We start from the raw sequence: 21366 nt of genomic DNA on the forward strand, positions 1-21366 counted from the left end.
TTTTGTAGTATTGGTCTTTAATAAAGCGTGTGACGTAGTTTTTGAGGGTTTTTTAAATGTGAAAATGATGAAGTTTAATTTAAATAAAAATAGGCTCAAACGGCTCAGAAGCATGGGTATAGTCTATGTTTTAAAGGATGCAGTTGTTTTAAATGTCACCCTGTATAGTGATATACATACGGGGGTGGCCTCGTGCCTCCTGAGCGAGGACTTGGCGGGCTCGGCGCGGCAGTCCCACGAGGACGGCACGAACTCCACCTCGTCGCCCTCCGAGCCGGACCCCGAGCCGCACGAGCCCGACTCCGCGCCCGGGGCCCCGTTGTGAGCCGACCCGTTGCCGGTGCGCTGCTATTTGTTATGACAAGTTTTTTTTTTTAATTTGTGCTAGTAGTGAGTTGTTTATGGCCAGTGCGAATAACGAACTAAGGATATGATGATAATCGAATAAAATTAGTGCTGAATGTTTTTGATATGTCAGGAAATTATGCGGTCTGACAAAAAAAAATATTGAGCTATTATTATTTTAGTAAGACAGCTTTCCTTTCTCTTAATATTTTTGTTCTAAATCTTCACTTAATTTGTATTATTCGTACAGTACCAACTAGTCCCAGATTATTCTAGCACCATAAAATGAAATAGCTAACTGCCTTCAGTATTATTTTAAGAAATCAACAATAAGGGAAGATAAATAAACTTTTAAAATTGCTAGTGCTCGAAGTTTTGTTTTAGTTTCGAGCGGAAAAATATATTTGTATTACATTAAATCCCCCTAAATTCTCGAATATCTATGTCTACAGATAAGACTGTTAATATTTCATACAAAAATAATTGTTTTAGTAACTACATATTCTTAAAAATAATATGGATATGAGGCGTAGCGAAGGTAAAAAGCTATGGATGATAATGAGATGTGACGTTGTTGGAAGACTGTTTTCGATCTTGTGTATATCTTATGTCTATAATAGCCTCTATTGCAAATAGAGTAGGAAAATTAAGAAGTCGGCAACGAGAACTCTTTTGGGACATTTTTTTAAAGGTATGTAAAAACCACTTTATTAACTTCTATTAGTCAATGCATTTAACTTTAAAGAGGTTTAGACATACATATACATAATGGATATACTTAATTGACCATGTACAATGTAAATATGATCTGTCTCAGACGTTTTTACAGAGTACACAGAATATTGAAATGTAGACTCTCACTTTAAATTAATATCATTTATGAAAAAAGTGTATGCAGGCACTATCTATTTTTTTTAGCAAAGAGCTCTCATCAAAAACAGTTTTTCAACGCCGAAACCAAAACCAAAAACGTACAATAAATATAGATGATATAATAATTAGATAAGGGTAAGCACTCACGTGGTCGAAATGCGAGGTGGGCACCACCGGCGTCTCGCGCCCGTCGCCGCCCTACCGCCACAGAACGTTACACACCGCACGACATGCAAGCGGACCCACACGCAGACTATTGTATGCATTTACGCACGTATTATACATATATTTTTTAAATTATTATTTGATATATCTATGTTTCGATCAAAAAGGGTGAAAACGCAGTTTATCTATCCCCAAGTCAACATAGATCGGTTCTTCGCAATCTTTGAGAACATAAATATTATTTTCTCCCTCACTCTATCTGTCGAATAACTTTAGATCAGCAGAGATATTAAATATAAGACATATGTCTTAATTCAAAGTTCGTGAATAACCTCACATACATAGGTATATAATGCCTGATATCAATATGCAATAATTCCATTCCTAGAAAAAGTAAATTTGAAATAATTATTTAACGTAATTAAACTACTATTTATTGTGTAAATGCATACAACTGTCTATCTAATATGGGATAATAATCTTACTAAATATTTAAGCAAGGATTTCACTTATATAAAGCTATGTAATTTTCTTTGATTGTCAAATAACATTTTTTTTCATAATACATAAATCAAAATGTGACAGATATAAAACTTTAAATAAATAATTAAATATTAAATAGCTTTTCATAAATATATTAACAGTTATTTAAAAACAAAAGACTAAGCGAGAGAGATTAAGGGTCGTGTCAGAAACTCCACACCACACATTATTTTATCTACAAACACAGGATTTAAGAACCCAACCACACCAGGATGTATTGGGATTAAGAATGTATTTTCATATGAAATCAAAATAGATATTTTAAAACTAAAGTCAAGTCAGATATTTTATAACTAAAAATTAATAGAAAAATGAAAAAAAAAAAACATTGTCCTGATATATTTTATTTTACATGATAATCTTTTGGGCTTTTTTACCTTCACATCAAAGTTTTAAAATACTTCAACCTTATTTAAAGACTTGCAAATTGAATATTTTACGGCCCTGGATAATATAGTCTTTATAGGGTTTTACTCAAGCTTTCGTTACATCATATTTTTCTTCACTGTATAAACTGTTATGTTATCAATATGTTAAATTCTTCAGTCCGTCAAGCAAATTTTCTTTTCAGCACATTATCATTCTGTTTACTACACCAAATAAAAGTTTTAAGAGGGTAATTCTTCATTTTATTTAGGAAGTGTCTACCATCAGAAGTTAAAAAATAAATTAAATAATTCTGCCACAAATACAAATTAAAATTTGTTCCTTTTGTCAAACTAATATAGTTAAATTTTAAAAATACATTAGATCACTGTAGAAGTATAACATATACCTACAGCGGCCTACAATTATAATTTTCAGTCCGTCAGTCAATCAAGTCAGTCACGTAAATATTTTAAAACTGACCTTCCAAATGAATTCCCCGCTGGACGAGTTAGTGGAGTGCGTGTCCGAGTCGCTGTCCCAGTCCTTGAGGATGTCGGCGACGCGCGGCGGCTCCGTCGGCGACTCTTGGAACGACGTGCTCATTATCTCGCTCGCTGGACCTGATGTTTGCTTTTTATTTTTATTTTGCACGGAGCAATCCCATGTATCGTCTTTATTGACAGTAAATAATATATCGGAAAAGAGGCGTGATTAAATGTAAAAAAATTAACAAGTAAATGAAATCTTGTTCAACAACTTGTACTTTAGTCCTTGTTGATTTTTTCTTGTGGTACATAAATAAACACATAATTAATAATAAAGACTATTGGCTGTCTACCCCGCAAGAGATATAGACGTGACCATATGTATGTACCATTTCCCGTTTTTCATCTTTGCGCGTTTCCAGTGACATGCTTTGTCGCTATGCTCTTTGCACATTCCATTATTTCTCTCCACTTTTTTTTTTGGTTAATTTCTGAGTTAAATCACTTATTACAGCAATGTTAATCAAGATTAAATAATATTGGATTTTTTTATGTTTATATTTTGTCTTGACCATATTTACCATAGACCCGCCCAGTCGTAAGCCGCATTAAAATTCGCCACAATACAATAAGTCTTGCAGTCTAACGATAAACTATGAGTAGTTTTACACTAACAACTGATAACACAGATAAAAAAGCAGTTCTCAAAATTCAGGACAATCTCTTTTCCAACGATTCGTAGAATAGAACCATATCTCATTTAACGTATCTTATTTGATATTAAACCAATTATAATTTAATCTAACAGTAATAAACCTTATCGATTTTCGAATCAAACGATTTCTTTATTTTTGTTTTATAGTTATTTATATGTTAACTTATATCTTCTTTTTTATCAGTCTTTAGTCTAAAATTGTCATGATTTTAGGAAATAGATGGGGACCAAAATCAAATCAGTTTTATTTGCAGTAAAACTTTCCGCGATCACAGGTTCAACTTTGGATGAAAATAACAAAGATAATATCAGTTTGTTAATGTATTATAACAATCGAATTTATCAACACACTTACCAGTAAATCTGATGTCACTCAGCAGCGGCAAATAAGAATCTAACTGGCAATAATTCTTCTCGTTCTGAAGGAAATTCTCCGTAACCGACGCCACTTCCTTATCTTCCATCCCGTTCTCATTTACGCCATTGGTTCTCACTTCTTCACTGGAACTTTTGTCTAAACCTTTTTCTTTATTCGGACTTTGTAATTCTTCGTTTAGTCGGCGACTTTCGTTCGCAACGTTCTCTTTGTCGTCATCGACATTGCTTTCAACGAGTTCCTCGAATGTTTCATTCAAAAACTGAACGGTTGCGTAGTTTTCGCTGCTACCATTACATTTTATACTAGTCGTATCTTCTATTAGAGAGCCGTTGGGAGTTTTGTGGGTATCTGACTGAGCTTTGCTAGATACGGGCTCTTGTTCTAGCAACGCCTGCGACAAATCGTTTTTTGGAGAATTTTGTTCGGTTGGCTGGTTGATATCTTTGGATCCAAATCCAAGTTGATCGGGTTCATCTTTATGATTTGTAGCCTTCGATTCATCAGTTTCGGGAAAATCCTTATCCTCAGTTATTCCATTACAATTTCCAGGACTTTGTTCAACATCGTCATGGGACGCTTCATGAACATTTACTTTAGGAGTTCTACTCTCATGAGAATCATAAGTGTTGTTTAGTTCCGAGACCAACATCCCAGTATGTGAATCGAAAGTTCTGTTTGGAGTATTTGCGGTTTCTTTTGGACTTTCCTTACCTACTTCTTTCGGACTTTCGGTAATAATTATTGAATGGGGCTGCTCATTTTCCTCGTCGTCGAGATTAATTAAAAAATGACTAACCGGTTCTCCTATGTCGTGGGCGTTCGTTACATTCGTATTATTAGGCGGACTTTCTTCGACAGACCTTTCAAAATTCGTCCGGCTGCCGTCCTGACTAGTGCGATCAAATTCCACATTTGTTGAACTACCCGCTGCTAATTCACTCAACCTTTTTTCGCTTTTGAGAAAAAGCGAACTAGCGTCTGTTACGTGCGACAGATCTTGCGGTCGATTCCGTACAGAGTTCTCAAACTGGTGAAAATCCTCCGAGCTGACTCCGCTTTCTAAACTTAGACTAGACTTATCCCTCGAATTCACATCTTGAGGCTTCAAAGCGACCGAATTCTCAAAATCTGAATAGGAAGGAGTACGTTCCGCTTGTACTACGCTATCTCTGTTACTAATACGACTCAAGGTATCTCCTTCCAGCAAAACTTCAGTATCTTGGTTACTAGCGTACTCATTGCTCGCGTTAGAAGATATATCTTGCGGTCTTATTTCCGCAGACTGTAGAAATGTCTGAAAATTAGGAACGTTTACGGACAATTCTGGAGTTACAGTGAGATTCGGCAACGTCATTGGAATCGCTTCAACATCTTCGCTCCCACCCGGCTCTGTCAAAGGCGTGCTCGTGACAGAAGGTGCCATACTACGGTAATTTGAATTGGGACTGTCATTTGTTTCTACCAATACATCTTGATTTTCTGAGTTCTCTAATTTGCTTTGACTATCCACCGTTTCGTCGTAATTTTCGTGCAAGCATGTTATTTCAACGCTATCCATTTTTTTGATACTAGGTTCACATGATAACTGCGGACTGTCTTCTATACATGTCGTGTCTTCAATGGTTTTAGGCGGTGTCAATTGTATGAGTCCTATAGGAGATCTCCTTACCAATTCGGGTTGCTGCATTTTCCAAATATCATCCATACCGGATAACATTTCCGTGGTGCAATTAGAATAGGACGGTAGACCGGACAGTAAGGTTTCGTAGGCTAAATCTTTAGTTTTCGTGGAGTCAACATCGGATTTAGTTATCACAGAGGGCGTGAGTCCGGTCGCTTCAGTCTTGGCTTTCGTATACGTATTATTATCGTTCGCGGTGATGGAATCTGGCGAGAACGTCTCGGCTTCAGATTTGCTGTCGTGCACGATGTATGTCGAGCAATGGCTCAGTTCTTTATCGTCGTTGTGGGTGAGCGTGTCGCTGCTTTCGCTATCTTGATTTTCAGCTTCAAAATCTAAAGGACCCTCGGGGTCCATGGCTAGATCGTCGAAGTTTTCTTCGACGTTGTAAAGTGTGTCGTTGGAACACCACGAGTCGATGCTGGTGGCTTTGGACAGGCATTGGGTTTCCGATGGTTTTGAGGATTTGGCGTCAGTGGGGAGGGTCGTTCTGGATAGGGTGGATACAGCGGTTCCCGTGTCTTCTGGGGCGGAGGTGTCGGTGGTGGGGCTGAGGAGGAAGGGGGAGACTTGGGAGATGCGCTCGCACTTGGACTTGTCGTCGTCGTGCTTGGTGTACGTGCGGTCGTCGACGGGAGAATCGTCCGCCCGCTGCTTGGGGCTGGCGTTGAGGCTGTCTGCGCTCATTGTGATTCTGCAAACACGTTAAATGCGGTGAGCCTGTTGAACAGAGATTTCGACAAAATACGGAGACACTTTTTACTATTTCTAAGTGCTTTATTAGTATGTGATGACGCTGCTTTTATGTTACTTAGGTATTACCTATTTCAAACACATTTTAATTGCTAAATCATTTAAGGGTAATAGAAAAGGACGACTCATTACAATATACAGAATATATTGATGAACTAAAATTTAGATCTTAGACTCCGGTATTATAGTTACCTAAAACCAATGCAAGAAAAACGGCCATTTTTACTCATTTCTGGTTTCTCTACTATACCTGAAACTGGACTTACAAAACTTACTCTTTACTAGTGGTCTCCGCTTGTATAGTGTATGTGTGGTTGGGCGAGCTTTGCACGGTGTAGGTGGCGGGTTCGATCCCCGGCGCGACCCACGGCAGCGACGTCACCTCGTCCGTGCTGTTGTTGCAGGGCTCCGGGTAACTCTCAGAGGAATCCGTGCGGATTGACGCGTTCCCTGCGAATGAGGTATATATGTATAGTACAAACACTTTTAGTAGTCGCTACGGCTAGAGCAATTTACCGTCATATTAAACTGAATAAAACCTCGATAAAATAAAGAAAGACCTTAGAAGTATATTAAACTTAAAATCCATAAACAAAATGTCTCCTGCTATCTCGCTTATAATAGCGGATCAGTTGTGGATTCAAATTCTCTTTGAATACTTACGGTGTCTGCTGTTAGTATATAAGCACTTTTTAATATTCATTGTAAGTAGATTTTTTTGTAATCTATTATGAGAATAAATTCCTTAAACCTAAACCCCAAAGCGCGCTCTGATTGGCTGATAGGCTCAAATATTTTCGCGCCATACTAAAATTTTACTTCGGCAGGCACATCGGTGTAATTCACAAATAGCAATACTGTTAATTCTTGTGGAATTTCGGGATATAATTTTTTTTATGTCTTTTGACCCCATATAAATTTATTTGTCAAACCCAATGGTTGACTGGTAGATAACGCTTCTAGCACTAAGTCCGCCAATTGTGCTATACATTTGTATTTTGTACAAAAAAGTTTAAATAAAATACGTTTACAAGTACAGTTCTTACACGCCGCAAATACTCACATTGCATATCGTTTTCGTAGGCAGAGAGTTGGGGACCAGTCTCCTCGGCGATAGGGCTGAGGGCCCCCGGGTAGCCCAGGATCAACTCCGGGGGAGGAAGGGGGGTCGCCCAGGAGGGGTTGGGTAAATCAGCTTCTGACTCGCTCTCCGGTTGCGGCTCGATTGACGCCACCTTAGATCAGAATAGCAAATCTTATGTCATGGTTCAGATTATAAAAATAAATGTAGAAATAGGCATGTTACAGGAAATTACTAAAAACTACACTTAACGGGCCGACCGTAAAGAATTAAAGGATTTAATCACACCATGCCGATCGTGTATTGCCGATTGCAAACGAACGAGAATGCACTATGATGAGAGATTTAAAAAAAAGAAAGATTTGTATTATTCTTTGGAATATTCATAAGTCTACATACATAGTAATGTAAAAAATATATCAAAAAACAATTAAACCTTCCAAATGTTAAAAAATAAGACTTGAATGTAATTATTACCTGCGCAAGCGGCAGTTTCAACTCCAACTCGTTTCTGAGCGCCTTGACGCACTCCTCATCCAGCGTGAGATTCTCCCTCAGATCCTCAACGGACCCTCCGTTTCCCGCCAAAAACGACTCCGGCATCGCGTCACTATCATGCAGTATCATAGTATCTTCTGACACCACGCCCACAACCGTCAACGGCCCAGAGTATTCTATATTCAAATTGTTCTCATTCTCCGCCATAGCTAACTTCGTTGTGATCTGCAATTCTATCTGATTCAACTCAATTTCGTGCTGAATATCTTCGGGCGGCGGTGGAGGATTGATATCAATATCGACTACATATTTCTGCTGAGACGTCGACGCTAGAAAGTTACCGGGCGAATTCGGCGGCGTTGAAGGCGAAACGCGCTTCTCAGTAACCGATTGAGCTGAATCTGTATTATCTACAGTCAAATCTTTCTTAGGCTCGCTGACCGAATCGAGATCGTCGAATTGCACATCATCCTGTATTAGATCGGGTACTTCGTTTAAGAAGTTAACATCGCGAAGAGGTGACGGCGTTTCGAGGTTCATCTCACTAAAGTTAGACGAGAACGCTAAAAGTTCTTCTCTAGGTAATTCTACCAAATCAATTGATTTGATTCCTTTGAATAATTCCATAGTGCAGTTCTCAAAAGGGCCTAATACTACTGAACTGTTTTCATCGTAAGTATCAGTGTGGTGGCTTTTCGTTGGCGATTCGATAGGACTGAGTTGTTCGGGAACGAATTTCTGTTCTAATTTAGTTACAGACACACCCGGTCCAAATTCTAATACTTTTGTTTCTGATAGAATTTCAGTTTCTTCGGTCTCGTTAAGTTTAACAGATCCTTCTAAAGTATCCTCCGCTTTTTCACTACCCTTTGGAGTACTCGAGACAACAGCATCTTTGAACTCTTCGTTTTTACTACTAACTATTCTTTCGGATTGTAAAAAATTGTCTGTCTCTTTTATCACACTGGGCAGGTCTAAATAAACAGTAGAATCATTTTTGATCAAAGTGCAATCTTCAGCCGACAAAGGCTTGCATGACTGTAAAGCCTCCTTTATATCACTATCTATGCTGTTCCTTACATCTTCCCTATTAGCATCATTAATGAGATCCATGTACACTGTACTATCACTTAGTTGTTCCTCTTTAAGTTCATTAAAGGTTTCAGATCTGGTCATATCTTGGCTTCTATGAGATTCTAAAGAAATGTGTTCATCTTTCTCTTTTTCGCTAGCATTATTTTGTACTGTTTCAGGTAGTAAAATTGTCGTATTTTCATTGGTGAGTGAAGTTTGTTCAGCTTCAATTTTTTTTACTTCAATAGATTGTTCAACTTCTTGCTTGGTTATTGCATCTTGTGCAACTTCTGCGCTTTCAAGTGCATCTTGTTCAACATTGGTAGATATCACTACATCCTGTTGAACTTCTGTATTGTTTACAAACGGTTGTTCAGATTCTGTAGCTTTCACATTTTGTTCAACAGGTATAAAGTTATCAATTCCTGTAATTTCTACAGTGGGTTCACCATTTATATTTTCGCACTCAACTTTTTCTTGTTTTGTTCCTTCTTCAACTTCTTGACTCGGACTTTCACTATAAATATTTTGTACTGGCTCAGGTGTCGGTTTAGTTGTCGATATCAGATCAATATCACGTAGAGTAGGTTTGTCGCCGTCTAATACTTCTTTAAATTTCGACTGTTGCTCGCATGCAGCGATTTCAGCGACAATGAGATCATTGGTTACAGTTTTATAATCAGCAATACTTATTTGAACTTGTTCCGATGACATCTCACAATTTACACCATTAATATCAGTAAATTGTGAATCAGGTGATACACTAGCTTCTATTGAAATCATTGGAGTAATATCTATGTCTTCATGTTGTTCTTGCAAATGTGAACTTGATTGTGGCAAGACATATTCGTTAACCTTCTCTAATTCTATTTGTTCATTACTTTGTATCAAAACAGGTTCAATAACTTCTACAGGAATAACACATGCATTTGTTTGTTCTTTATCATCTACTGACTTAGTTTCGATTTTCATATCAGTCCTATCCCCCTCTACATTATCACACGGTGTTTCACAGTCTTCTTTCGCATGGATTTGTTCATTATCACTTAAACTAGGTATTGAGGCTACACATAGTTCCTTCAACTTGGGTATTTTACTATCACTTAACACTATTTCTTCTTTTGGCAATTCAGTTTTTCCTTGTACAAATGTATCAGCTTTCGACGATTCTACTTGACGTTCAATTTTATTATAAAACATATCAAAATCTTTGACAGGGGTGATGGGCGTTATGTTTTCAAGAGTTTGTTGACTGGTGGTATCACTGTGGCGTTCGAATGAATGACTCAGCGTGCCTATAGTGTCGCGATCTTCCTCATCTTCGCCCGCGTCACTATCTGACTTCGCATCGAAGCCGGCCGACAAAATGTTCTGGAAATTGGTGATCCCAGGCGATTTAACCATGCTCGATTGCATCGGATACTCCTTTTTGCAGTCTAAGCTCAGATTGTCTCTAGAGGGGCTAGCTTGATGACTGGATTCAGAACTGGACGTCTTCTCTGAATTGAGAATGTTATCGAGATTCTTGATGACGTCGCTGACATCTTTGTAATAGCTGACATCATCTTGACTGCCGGCTATTATATCTTTCAGCCAGGGATCGACAGAGGAATCCGATCGATCGTGTTCTTTTTCTCTGTCTTCCAGTTCGATATTGCCCTGATGGCATTCGAGGACGGCCATTTCGTTATGCGTGAGATAAATGTTCCGTACGTCTTCTAGCGATCCGTGTAGATTGTTGAGGCTATCGGACTTTATTTGTGAGAGCATGTTATCGGACATTATGCTGCTAGAGCGTGACACCGCCGTGTCCATGTCGACGGAGAGAGTGTCTTGAGTGGTTTCGGTGAAGTGTGACGTTGATTGGGAGGAGGTGGAGGGGGCGTGTATGATGGCGATGTGTTCGTCGAGCACTGGAATGGAGTTTGGTTTGAGTCTCTGCCATCGTTCTTCGAAGTCGTCGTCGTTGGAGGCTCGCCGGCTGTGGGCGAGATGTTGGAGTAACGCTTGCACTTGAGCGCTGGAGGGACGCATTGATGGAGTACGGTTCCAGCACAGTTGCATTACTTGGTACCTGGAAATGAAGGAAAATCCGGTTTGACAGTTAAAATTTTTTGTTTAGTGGCGAGGAATTAAGTACATATATACATATAATCACGTCTATATCCCTTGCGGGGTAGACAGAGCCAACAGTCTTGAAAAGACTGATAGGTCACGTTCAGCTCTTTGGCTTAATGATAGAATTGAGATTCAAATAGTGACAGATTGCAAGCCCATCGCTCAAAAAGAAGAATCCCAAGTTTATAAGCATAGGCTTATAAACTCGGGATTTATTATATTACATTATGTCATGTTCAATGCTAATTCGATTATACTGCTAATTCGTTCAATATATGAATTCAGAATGTTTTCTTTTCAATGTTTAAAAAGTAGTAGAATTATAAGGAAAAAGAGCACATATCGACTTTGTTAACATTTTGTTTGAACTTCCACGGCAAGGGTTCGACCCACGTCACTGTCCAAACTCGCAAATTCTTGGCAGCAATAACATTAGGGAACAATCTTGTAGTTTGTAGATTGTACAAGTATCTTTGAAAATAGTTTAGAAGGAAGGAAGTTTAAAATCTGATTATCGATTTATAATTGGGCCCAGATTGAGTAACCTAAGTATTTTAATTTAAATTAAAACCTGGTGACCGGTCCAAAAGATGTATAACGCAGACTCGTCACTTTTGAGATCAGTTTTTTTTCTAGAACCTGCGGGGTCCAGCTAAATCAGTAACGGTAAAGATCACTCACAGATGACTTCTGTAGGGGCACGGCAGCTCGGGCGGCGCGGGCGCAGCGCCGGGCGGCGGCGCGGCTCCCCACGCACATATCACCCACACCAGCGAGCCCAGGGACCATATTTCGCTGCTGGCCTGTGAGATATAAACTACATTAGAAATGATGTAACATGTACCTAATTTTCTAAAAGAACAAGGTGGCTATATTCACATACTCTTTTTGATGATGCCGAGATTGAGCCTCCGTCTCAGTAACAATAGTGTTATTTCGAGCATATAGGAGTGACAAGGACTTCATGGTAACGTTAACTTTCTTAAAAATTAATTAAGAGATTACACAACTAAAAAACTCTACTACTATAAATGCAAAAATATGGCTGGAGTAGGGCATAGTTTTCATTCCGGTAAAAGCTTCCCGTGAATATTGTAATACCTCTTTTATAGATGGCGCTACATTCGCGCTTTTTTTGTCATGCGGGTAAAAACTTGTTGTACAATAAATTAGCCAAGAAAACGTCTAATTTGTGCTGCATTCGATATCAATCTCTATACTAACAGTGTATTGGGGCGGCTGCCTGCTACTCTCCGGGGGTAGGCAGTGGTAGCTCGGCTCCGAGTTGCTGTAGCGGCCCAACACTGCCCGGGCGTTCTCGGCAGCGCCACGGACTAGCACACTGCCGCTCCATAGTTCACTGGTGACAAGGATTATTAAATTATTACTTAAAAAATATGATGAAATTGACAAGTACTCCTGTTGCAGCGAAGGTATTTTAGTGAGAAAATATTTGAGAATGTTTGGAAGACCATTAAAAGTCAAAAAGATTTGTTATTCCATCCGCACATGGTCATCATGCGAACCGCTGTGATTTGGAATTCCTTCCCTGCATCTCTCTTGCTCGATACATATAACTTGGGAATTTTCAAGGCAAGAGTGAATTAAAAACTATTTGAACTTGCGTGCACCACTTTAGGCCTCACCTTGCTTACCACTAGACAGATTAAAGTCAAACACACTCAAATCTATTATAAAAAACAAATTACCACCAAACTACTGACAATATAACGGTGTAGTTTGGTCATAAGGCCTCTTTCAAGTCTAAATTTCAGTGACAGAACCCAGGACCTAGCGTCTCAAGAGGCAAATCAAATACCACTATAACCCAAGTAGGCAGTGTGAAGGAATTTTACTTCCTACCATGTTTTATATTTTAAATTCCTCACCCGTATAGATAACCAAGGGAGTGTAAGTGTGCTAGCGCGGACGTGACGTCACACATGAGCCGCAGCGGCACCCCGCTGTCGTTCAGGATCGCCATCTTGGGACGGTTCGCCTCCAGGTACTGTTGGAGGTCCTGTGGAATAGGTTGAAATAATTTATGATTAGATCTTTTTAAATAGAGGTCAAGGATATAGGTATATTAGAAAAATATATATAAATAAAGCTAATAATCTTGGGATTCATCTTTTAGGCGGTAGGTTAGAAACAAAATCTTAATTCCATTTTAAAAATAAACAGCTGACCGCGGTCTTTCAGTCCTCTTAAGAGATGTGAATCGCTTCGTAACTTAGCTACTCCTGGATCAGCTCGTAGGTGGTCCCAGGGCTCCCTTAAGAAGGACAAACACAAAGTATGATATTTTTTTGTCATGGTACAGCCGGCCTTCGTTTAGAAGCCGTGCCTTTTGTTCTTAAGTCGCGTTCTGGTGGAGTATTTTTTCTTCTACACTTTATTTATCATTTTAACTGACTCACCATAGAGCACAGCTCATAGAGAAGTATCCAGGGCTCCTCGTTGACGCATTTGGCGCGGAACGCGAGCAGATTGTCATGCCTCACATCGCGGTACAGCCGGCCTTCGTCCAGAAACCGCGCCTTTTGTTCTAAACTCGCGTTCTGATTGAGGATCTTAACTGCTACACTTGATGTAGTGGTACCCTGCTCTATTTCTCCTTCCACCACCTGAATGAAAAGGCGTTACATAGAATATTTATATGCAATGCGATTACACAGATTAAATCATAATCGTGTCTTGATTTATTTCCAGTATTTGAAAAAAAAAACAATAATTAAATTTATTAACAAAGATATATTACTAACTCTTCCGAACCATCCTCGCCCTATTTCTCGCAAATACTGCAAGTTATTTCGGGGAAAATCATCGTCACCTGCAATAAGAAAAATATGTTAAATAACGTTCATAAAAATGGCGCAGCCGCTAGTGTGGCCAAATGGCACAGTCGGTTGATCAACACGCCAATGTTGATGATTTTCATTCTAAAATTTAATTAAAAGAATGAAATATTTCTCAAATGCAAGCCAGGAGAAGAAGAGAAAGACCAAAAACTTCCACACATTAAATAAAAGAATAAAAAAATTGTACCGCGGCTAAAAGCACAATAAAGCCTAGTTTACATCGACGTAAAAATACTCCAATTAACTGTCATCACAAAATGATGTCCAACTGATGAACATCCAACTCACCGAACCAGTCGGCGCAGTGCTCCAACGGATCAGCCACCCCTAGACCGGCCGGCAGCGGCTCGAACTCCACAACCGACTCCCGGCTCACTCTGTTGCGTTCCTCATTCTCGCTGACTATATAGGCGGCCGCGTTGTTGTTGGCTATATTCTGCATCTCCCTGAGCGATATCGGACCGTTGTTGTTGTCCTCGCTGATGTTGTTGTTGACCGGCTCCGAGAAGCCGGAGTCCGGGGGGTGCGATATCCTGACATCGTGGAGTTGTGTGGCGGACGCTGCGAATAACTGTGAAACGAAACGTTATCGGTTACGTTATTGCTCATTAATGTGTGTACGATTGGTACGTTTACGTTCCATGCATTGATGCAAATACACACACGCTTGAAACAAAACAATTATAAGTGTATTAATGTTTAATTTGGTCACAGTCACACTTTAATTTTATTTTATTGGTAAAAAATTACTCAAAACTTATCTTTCTACCTTTATGTGTTTATTCCTCAAATATTTGTACGATGAATAGTTAAATAAATAATAGATAAATAAAGTTAATAGACAAATAAACAAACAAAACAATTTTATGTACACACTAACACAACTAAATCAATCCTAGATGAAAATTAATGGAGAATCCAACTAAAAGAGAAAAATTAATATAGTTTTAATACTAAAAGTCTTAAAATACATGAAACGTGCTTACGGATCATAAATTAATAGTGTCCGACCGAAGCTTCGGCTTCGGCTTCGGCTTCGGCCACCTTCGGCCCAAAAATCCACCTTCGGCGAAACATTCGGCTTCGGCCCAAAACCCGACCGAAGCCAAAGGTTTCGCCGAAGGTCCGAGCGACCGTCGAGATTGAACGAACTGAACAGGACGTCCTTAATTTGATCAAGATACGTTCGTCTAGGTCTTCCCACTCCGACCTTTCCCTCCACACTCTCCTTGTATATCTGCTTAGTGAACCTGTTTTCATTCATCCTCTCCACATGACCGAACCATCTCAACATACCCTTTTCTATTCCTGTAACTACATCTTCTTTCACATCACAACATTCCCTAATCACGCTGTTCCTTATCCGGTCACTCAATTTCACACCCAACATACTCCTTAACGCTCTCATTTCCACTGCATTTATTCTGCTTTCGTGCTTCTTTTGCCATACCCAACTTTCACTCCCATACATTAATGTCGGGACCAACACGCCCCTATGCACAGCCAGCCGAGCCTTTTTGGATAGTTTCTGACTGCTCATAAAGGCATGCAAAGCTCCATTCACCAAGTTCCCCGCGTTCACTCTCCTTTCAATATCACTATCACACTTGCCATCTGATGTAAACTTTGATCCTAGATATACAAACTCTTTCACTTGCTCAACTTTTTCTCCTCCAATCAAAATATTACATGCTGCCATTTCATTCTCCATTTCAAAAACCAGTGTTTTAGTTTTACTTACGTTCACTTTCATTCCTTTCTCATTTAAAGCTTCATGCATACAGTTTACCATCTCCTGTAACTCCTCCGCTGATGACGCCAGTATAACCTGATCGTCGGCATAGAGCAGACATTTGACGAGTAACTCATTCATCCTTAATCCACTTTCAGACTCTTTCAAATCTGTCAAACAATCGTTTATCCTGACACAAGCACACGAATCCTCATATAAGGATTTCAGTGCTCGTATCAAGAGACTGCTCACCCCATGTATAGAAAGTGCTGACCACAATTCATTCCTCTCAACTCTGTCATAGGCCTATTCCAAATCCACGAATGTGCAATAGACTTTTTGACTCTTGGCCAAAAACTTTTCGGCTATGCACCGCAAAGAAAAGACCTGATCAGTACATTCCATTCCCTTTCGAAATCCCGCTTGTGCATCCCATATTTTGCCATCAGTTTCATTCCTGACTCTTTTAATCAATACCTTAGCATACAATTTGCCGACGACGCTAAGCAGGCTTATACCACGATAATTTTTGCAGTCCAGTTGTGACCCTTTTCCTTTGTAAAGTGGCACGATAACAGCCTTACACCAATCTTTTGGTACTCGGCCGCTTCTCCAACACAAATTGAAAAGGCAGTACAACTGTCTAGCTACGACGCCTTTTCCTGCTTTTAGCATCTCGACCTCTATCATACCCAGCAGCCTTACCCGCTTTCATACTCTTAAGTGCTTCCACAATTTCGAACATTTCAATTTCGCCTTCCATCTCATTCTCTTTTTCTTCGCTATAGCAGAACTCTTTCTTATTTCCTTTCTTTTTTTTCAAATAAACTCTCAAAATAGTCCTTCCATATCTTTAGCACACTTTCTTCTTCTTTCACAACGCTACCATCCTGGCATCTGATCCTAGTCAGCTCTCTGGTTATAGTTTTTCCTCGGGCTGACCTTACGGATTTCCAGAATACTTTCAGATTTGACTGAAAGTCTTCTGATAACCTTTTATCAAATTCCTCTTTATACTCTTCTTTCTTTCTAATCACAGCTTTCTTAACCAAATCTTTCATTTTTTTATATTCCTTACGTGCTTCATTCACATCTTCATCTATAACCTCTTGCATTCTTAAGTTAGCTTTAGCTGCTAACAAATCCAGCCATGCTTTCTTCTTTAATCGCACAAGTTCTTGCACATCTTTATATGATATATCATCAACTTCTATATGAGACAGTCAATATATAAACCTTCAATATTGAGGTTTTGAAATAATTTTAATATTAATTGTAGCTTGTAGACAATATTGAACAAAATTAATTACTGAGTGCTGAGAGAATATAAACCTTCGGCTTCGGCTTCGGCCGAAGGTTGTGGCGATAGCCGATTAATCGGCATCGGCTTCGGCTTCGGCCAAAAATAGACCTTCGGTCGGACACTATAAATTAACAATATTAGCCCTGCCCAAACGCACACAACTACACATAAAGGTACAAACACACAGACAACACAACAAGTAATCGTGTCGCATGACAAACTACCTGATTGTCCGCTCCCCGGTTTGGCTGCAGACAACAGAAAACAATCTCGTCAGACAAACTCATATATAAAATTCAAATGACTTATGGTCGTACGCTGCGATGATAAAGATCGGTGATTTATTAATATTTGTGATATATCTTCTTATATCACAATATGAATCTATGGTCAACAAGATAAAATATAAGAATATATTTTTATATACTTATGTATAGAAAAGATATTTATCTCTTAGAATAGTTTAAGTACCTATACTTATTAAAACAAATTAAAAATTTTAAAACTATTTTTTTCTATATTGCAGGCTTAGCTATGCCATATATTAATCGGGGTGGTGTAATAACTGCTTTATATTACTTTCCCATCATTAGCTTAAGTGTTTAAAAAATCACGCTAAGTTTCCTTTTTAAACACGCTTCCATTTGGTAAATTTTAGCTTTTATAATAAAACGCGTTAGCGTTATCTCTGACATTTCCAAAAGCATTTTAAACATGACATTATAGCTGATGATAATTATGAGATTATATTTTAATAACAATTTTCATCCACGTCCAGAAACTACACAATCCCTTGTTTATTTCAGCGCACAAACAAAACATAATATTGTGCAATGTAGCTTGTTAGCTCGAGGGCGGGCGCGGAGGCGGGCGACCTTGCCACATCTCCAGAGTCGACCGGTGCCTTAGGGAAGGATTATAACAAGGAGAAAATTTACTTCAGAGCTTTCGTTACCAAAACATGCTTTATATTTTCTTTTAATTCAGTGTTACATGCCGCCGTTATGTTTCCATTCGGAATAAAAGAAAGGAATGTAAAAAATTTAACTTTTTTAACATTCACTGACAAATCAATAATCTGAGCCAACTAGTGTTCGTGAACATACGTCATCATGATTATTTACCGTGGGAAGACATTTTTTAATTTCATACATACAAATATAATGCCTTTATCCGTACTACTTATAATACTGAAAGGCCACCTTCAGTTATGGCTTAATGGTTTGAATTGAGATCCACATAGCGGCAGGTTGCTAGCCCATCGCCCAAAATATTAAATATGAAGAAACCTTTATTGTGGGAGCAACATAATCAATTCTAATGACAGACAAAATATCTTAAGGTTTTAAAATTATCTAGGCTGTGCCAGAATATAATTAATAAAATAAGTTCAAGTGACCAGTAATTAAAGTCGTTGTTAGTAGTTATTAGCCAGTAAAAGATAACCTTTCACGAGTAATGTAGGTGTAACGGATCCCTGTACTATTGACTATCCCCACTAAAAGTTCAGCTTAGATTGTTTTTCAAATTCAAATATAACGACGATAGCATAAATAAAACGTAACTCCGCGCCATTAATTAGCCAAATAAAACTGATAGATAACCTTTCACGAGCAATGTAGGTGTAACCGATCCCTGTTATGTCGACTGTCGCCACCGCACGACACCCAACGTCGTGCAAACGGCACATAAAGGATTGTGAATGTAGAGAAATACACTGATTAGGGTATAGCAATTTTGATTAAGCCAAGCTTTTTTATTAACTTAACCTATTATTATAAATTTTCACAATTTAATGACAATACAATACTAAATGCGAAAGTTTGTAAGGATATGTTAATTGTAATTGGACCCTTCCATCTTTTTTAATGTATGGCAGTTGCTGGATAAAATAGGACTTGACAAATAAGCTTTATGGACTTTTAGTATAAGAAGGTATAAGGCAAACATCTACTGCAGCCGATCTGTGTAATTTTCCGCTTTGCATTTGTCGCAATGCTGCAACTGCAGTGCAGGCATTAACTTTTCATGATGATGATGATCATGACAAAGAGAGTTGAGTTTTATTAAATAAAACTAAAGAACAGTAGTTCTCTTGATTAATTAACATGATCAACTTGGACGAAGAAAGAAAAAAGACGAACTTGGCAAAAATATTGAGTTACGACTCTTTATCCCTCGTTATAGTGACGGCTGCAAAGACCTATCGGGTGTTCCACCCACTACCGCCAAAGATAAACGGACTCAAAATTACACAATTACATTTTAAAATAAGTAATTTGGAGGATTCATCCAATCATGTAGAAGAATTCCTGTTGCAAAGTCTTTTTTACACGGAGTCTCATCAATATTCTGATCTCTCGAGCGCTCCAATTTTAAAATGACCACTAAATCAAATAAGAAATTTACAAATTCTATCCCTGAAAACGGCCGCATTAAATCGAATATTTACAAAATATAAAAATAGACCAGAATAACATGATTCAGAATGATCAGTAAAGCGCCTGGTGACAACCCTTCCCTGGTGACGTAACGTGCGAACTGGCAGGGCCGGGCCGGGCGTGAGCGTGATCGAGCGATGACATTGCATTGTCCGACTGATCCTTTTAATGTTAACTATACTATTTATGAGATTCTACGGATAGAATTGAATAGATAATTGGTCGCCCGCTTCGTGAACATCGGTGTTGATTTATTGCATTGATTGACAGGTAACGCAGAGCTTATGGACCACAACAGTAATACTTAAAGATATGTGATAGAAACAATTATGAAAAAATCCAAAAAAAAAGAGACTGGAACATAAATATTAGTAAGCCTTGAACTAGTAAAGAATGTATTCGCAATCATTCATGAGGGCGACAGGAAAATGCACGTGTAGACTATTCCAATTGACACAAGCAACAAAACAAAGGCCTATCTGAAGACTATAAAAATATAACCATTTTGAAAACTAACAATAAAGCTTACAAACATTCAGACAAACGATTATCATCGTGCTTTATCACAAGTGTTTCAAACAAAAGTATTCAATTTCAATTAAGCGTCACTCACATATCAGCAGGATAAAAAACAGACATGACCTAACGCATTATTATATGACCTCACATTCGCGGAAATGGTTACACAAGAGCAAAACAAACGGCTCACAACAATGGCTGACAGTTGTGAGGCTTTAAAATCGGCGGGAGTTCGCGAGAAAACCCGAGGCGCCGTAGTGTTTGATAACAATGAAGTTGTAAAACACGCGACAAACTACTTCGAATTTACATTTGCACAATGTATCGTTACGCTATGCAAAAGTTTTTATGAGATGTATGTTAATTGATGATTAATCAGACAATTGAGTACAATTATTATTACTTATTTACCATAATACATGTTTCGTAAGTGAAAATAAGTCTTGGATCTAGCCGTGTGGTTTAAGGGATAGGGTTATAAACTTAGGATTCCTCTTGTAGGCGATGTCACTATTGAATCTGAATTCTATCATTAAGTCACAGTTGAACGTGGCCTATCAGTCTTTTCAAGACTGTTGGCTGTATCTACCATGCAATGAATGAATGAGTGGATCTACAATATTTAAGCTTCTTCTTAAGGCAGAAAATATTTTCTTCGGAATGACATTTAGCTGAGGTTTCTGTAGGTAGAGGTTTATCAAGAGAGAGAGAGACAGAGGCTGTATCAAGCATAAGTCAAAAATCTTGGTTACTGATATCAGAAACTGTACGTGACGATGAGAGCTTAGGAAATCTTGAATTTGCCATGCATTTATCGATTTTAGAAAAAAACTATGGCGACGTCGACAAGACTATAACAATAAATCATGAAGACGGTGTGCGCTATGATGGAGTATTTACCAATCGTGGCCGAAGAGGTTGAAGCACATCAAATTTACAGTTTAGGAGAATTTAGTATTTTGTGTTGAAATAATAAAACTTGTTGCTCACAATGGTATCGAACATCTTTACTAATATTATAAAGCTGAAGAGTTTGTTTGTTTGTTCAAATTCAAACCTTGAACTTAAAAATTATTTTTGTGTTGAATAGACCATTTATCGAGGAAGGCTTTAGGCTATACATATAACGCTGCAACTATAAAGAGCGAAGAAATAATGGAAAATGTGAAAAAAACGGGGAAAATTAGGGCTTGAATAATGATGCCTTAAGAGCTTCAATGATGCCCAAAATAACTTTCACGCGGAGGAAGTCGCGGTCACAGCTACGTTTACGTTACGTACACTACATGTTTTAACTGCCAGGCACGTGACGAAACATCATAAAATCTAATGCTAATCAAACAAATGCCATTATTTAATCCGTGTATACAATTGCAAATAATAAATTCTTGGAGGTGAAATGGTGTACTTAAACCACTAGGGGACAGAAAG

General features: G+C 38.4%; 1 protein-coding gene across 5 annotated transcripts in view; it reads right to left on the minus strand.

Moving 5' to 3' along the window:
* LOC106142481 (uncharacterized) overlaps positions 1-21366 on the minus strand; it is a 39974-nt gene that overhangs the window by 4073 nt on the left and 14535 nt on the right. The window contains exons 3-16 of one of the 5 annotated variants that reach the window (XM_013344248.2): positions 17200-17223; positions 14229-14511; positions 13845-13912; positions 13500-13706; positions 12969-13099; positions 12304-12439; positions 11761-11882; positions 7867-11035; positions 7372-7543; positions 6584-6758; positions 3851-6249; positions 2776-2915; positions 1366-1416; positions 181-345 (exon numbers count right to left, since the gene is read on the minus strand). In XM_013344248.2, the coding sequence (XP_013199702.1) occupies positions 181-345; positions 1366-1416; positions 2776-2915; positions 3851-6249; positions 6584-6758; positions 7372-7543; positions 7867-11035; positions 11761-11882; positions 12304-12439; positions 12969-13099; positions 13500-13706; positions 13845-13912; positions 14229-14511; positions 17200-17223 (7242 nt within the window). Of the gene's footprint in view, positions 1-180; positions 349-1365; positions 1417-2775; positions 2916-3850; positions 6250-6583; positions 6759-7371; positions 7544-7866; positions 11036-11760; positions 11883-12303; positions 12440-12968; positions 13100-13499; positions 13707-13844; positions 13913-14228; positions 14512-17199; positions 17224-21366 lie in introns of all 5 variants that reach the window. The other 4 variants (XM_013344247.2, XM_060947105.1, XM_013344249.2 and 1 more) reach the window with 4 other exon arrangements.

The sequence above is a fragment of the Amyelois transitella genome, chromosome 12, assembly GCF_032362555.1.
Source record: "Amyelois transitella isolate CPQ chromosome 12, ilAmyTran1.1, whole genome shotgun sequence".
Lineage (NCBI taxonomy): Eukaryota > Metazoa > Arthropoda > Insecta > Lepidoptera > Pyralidae > Amyelois > Amyelois transitella.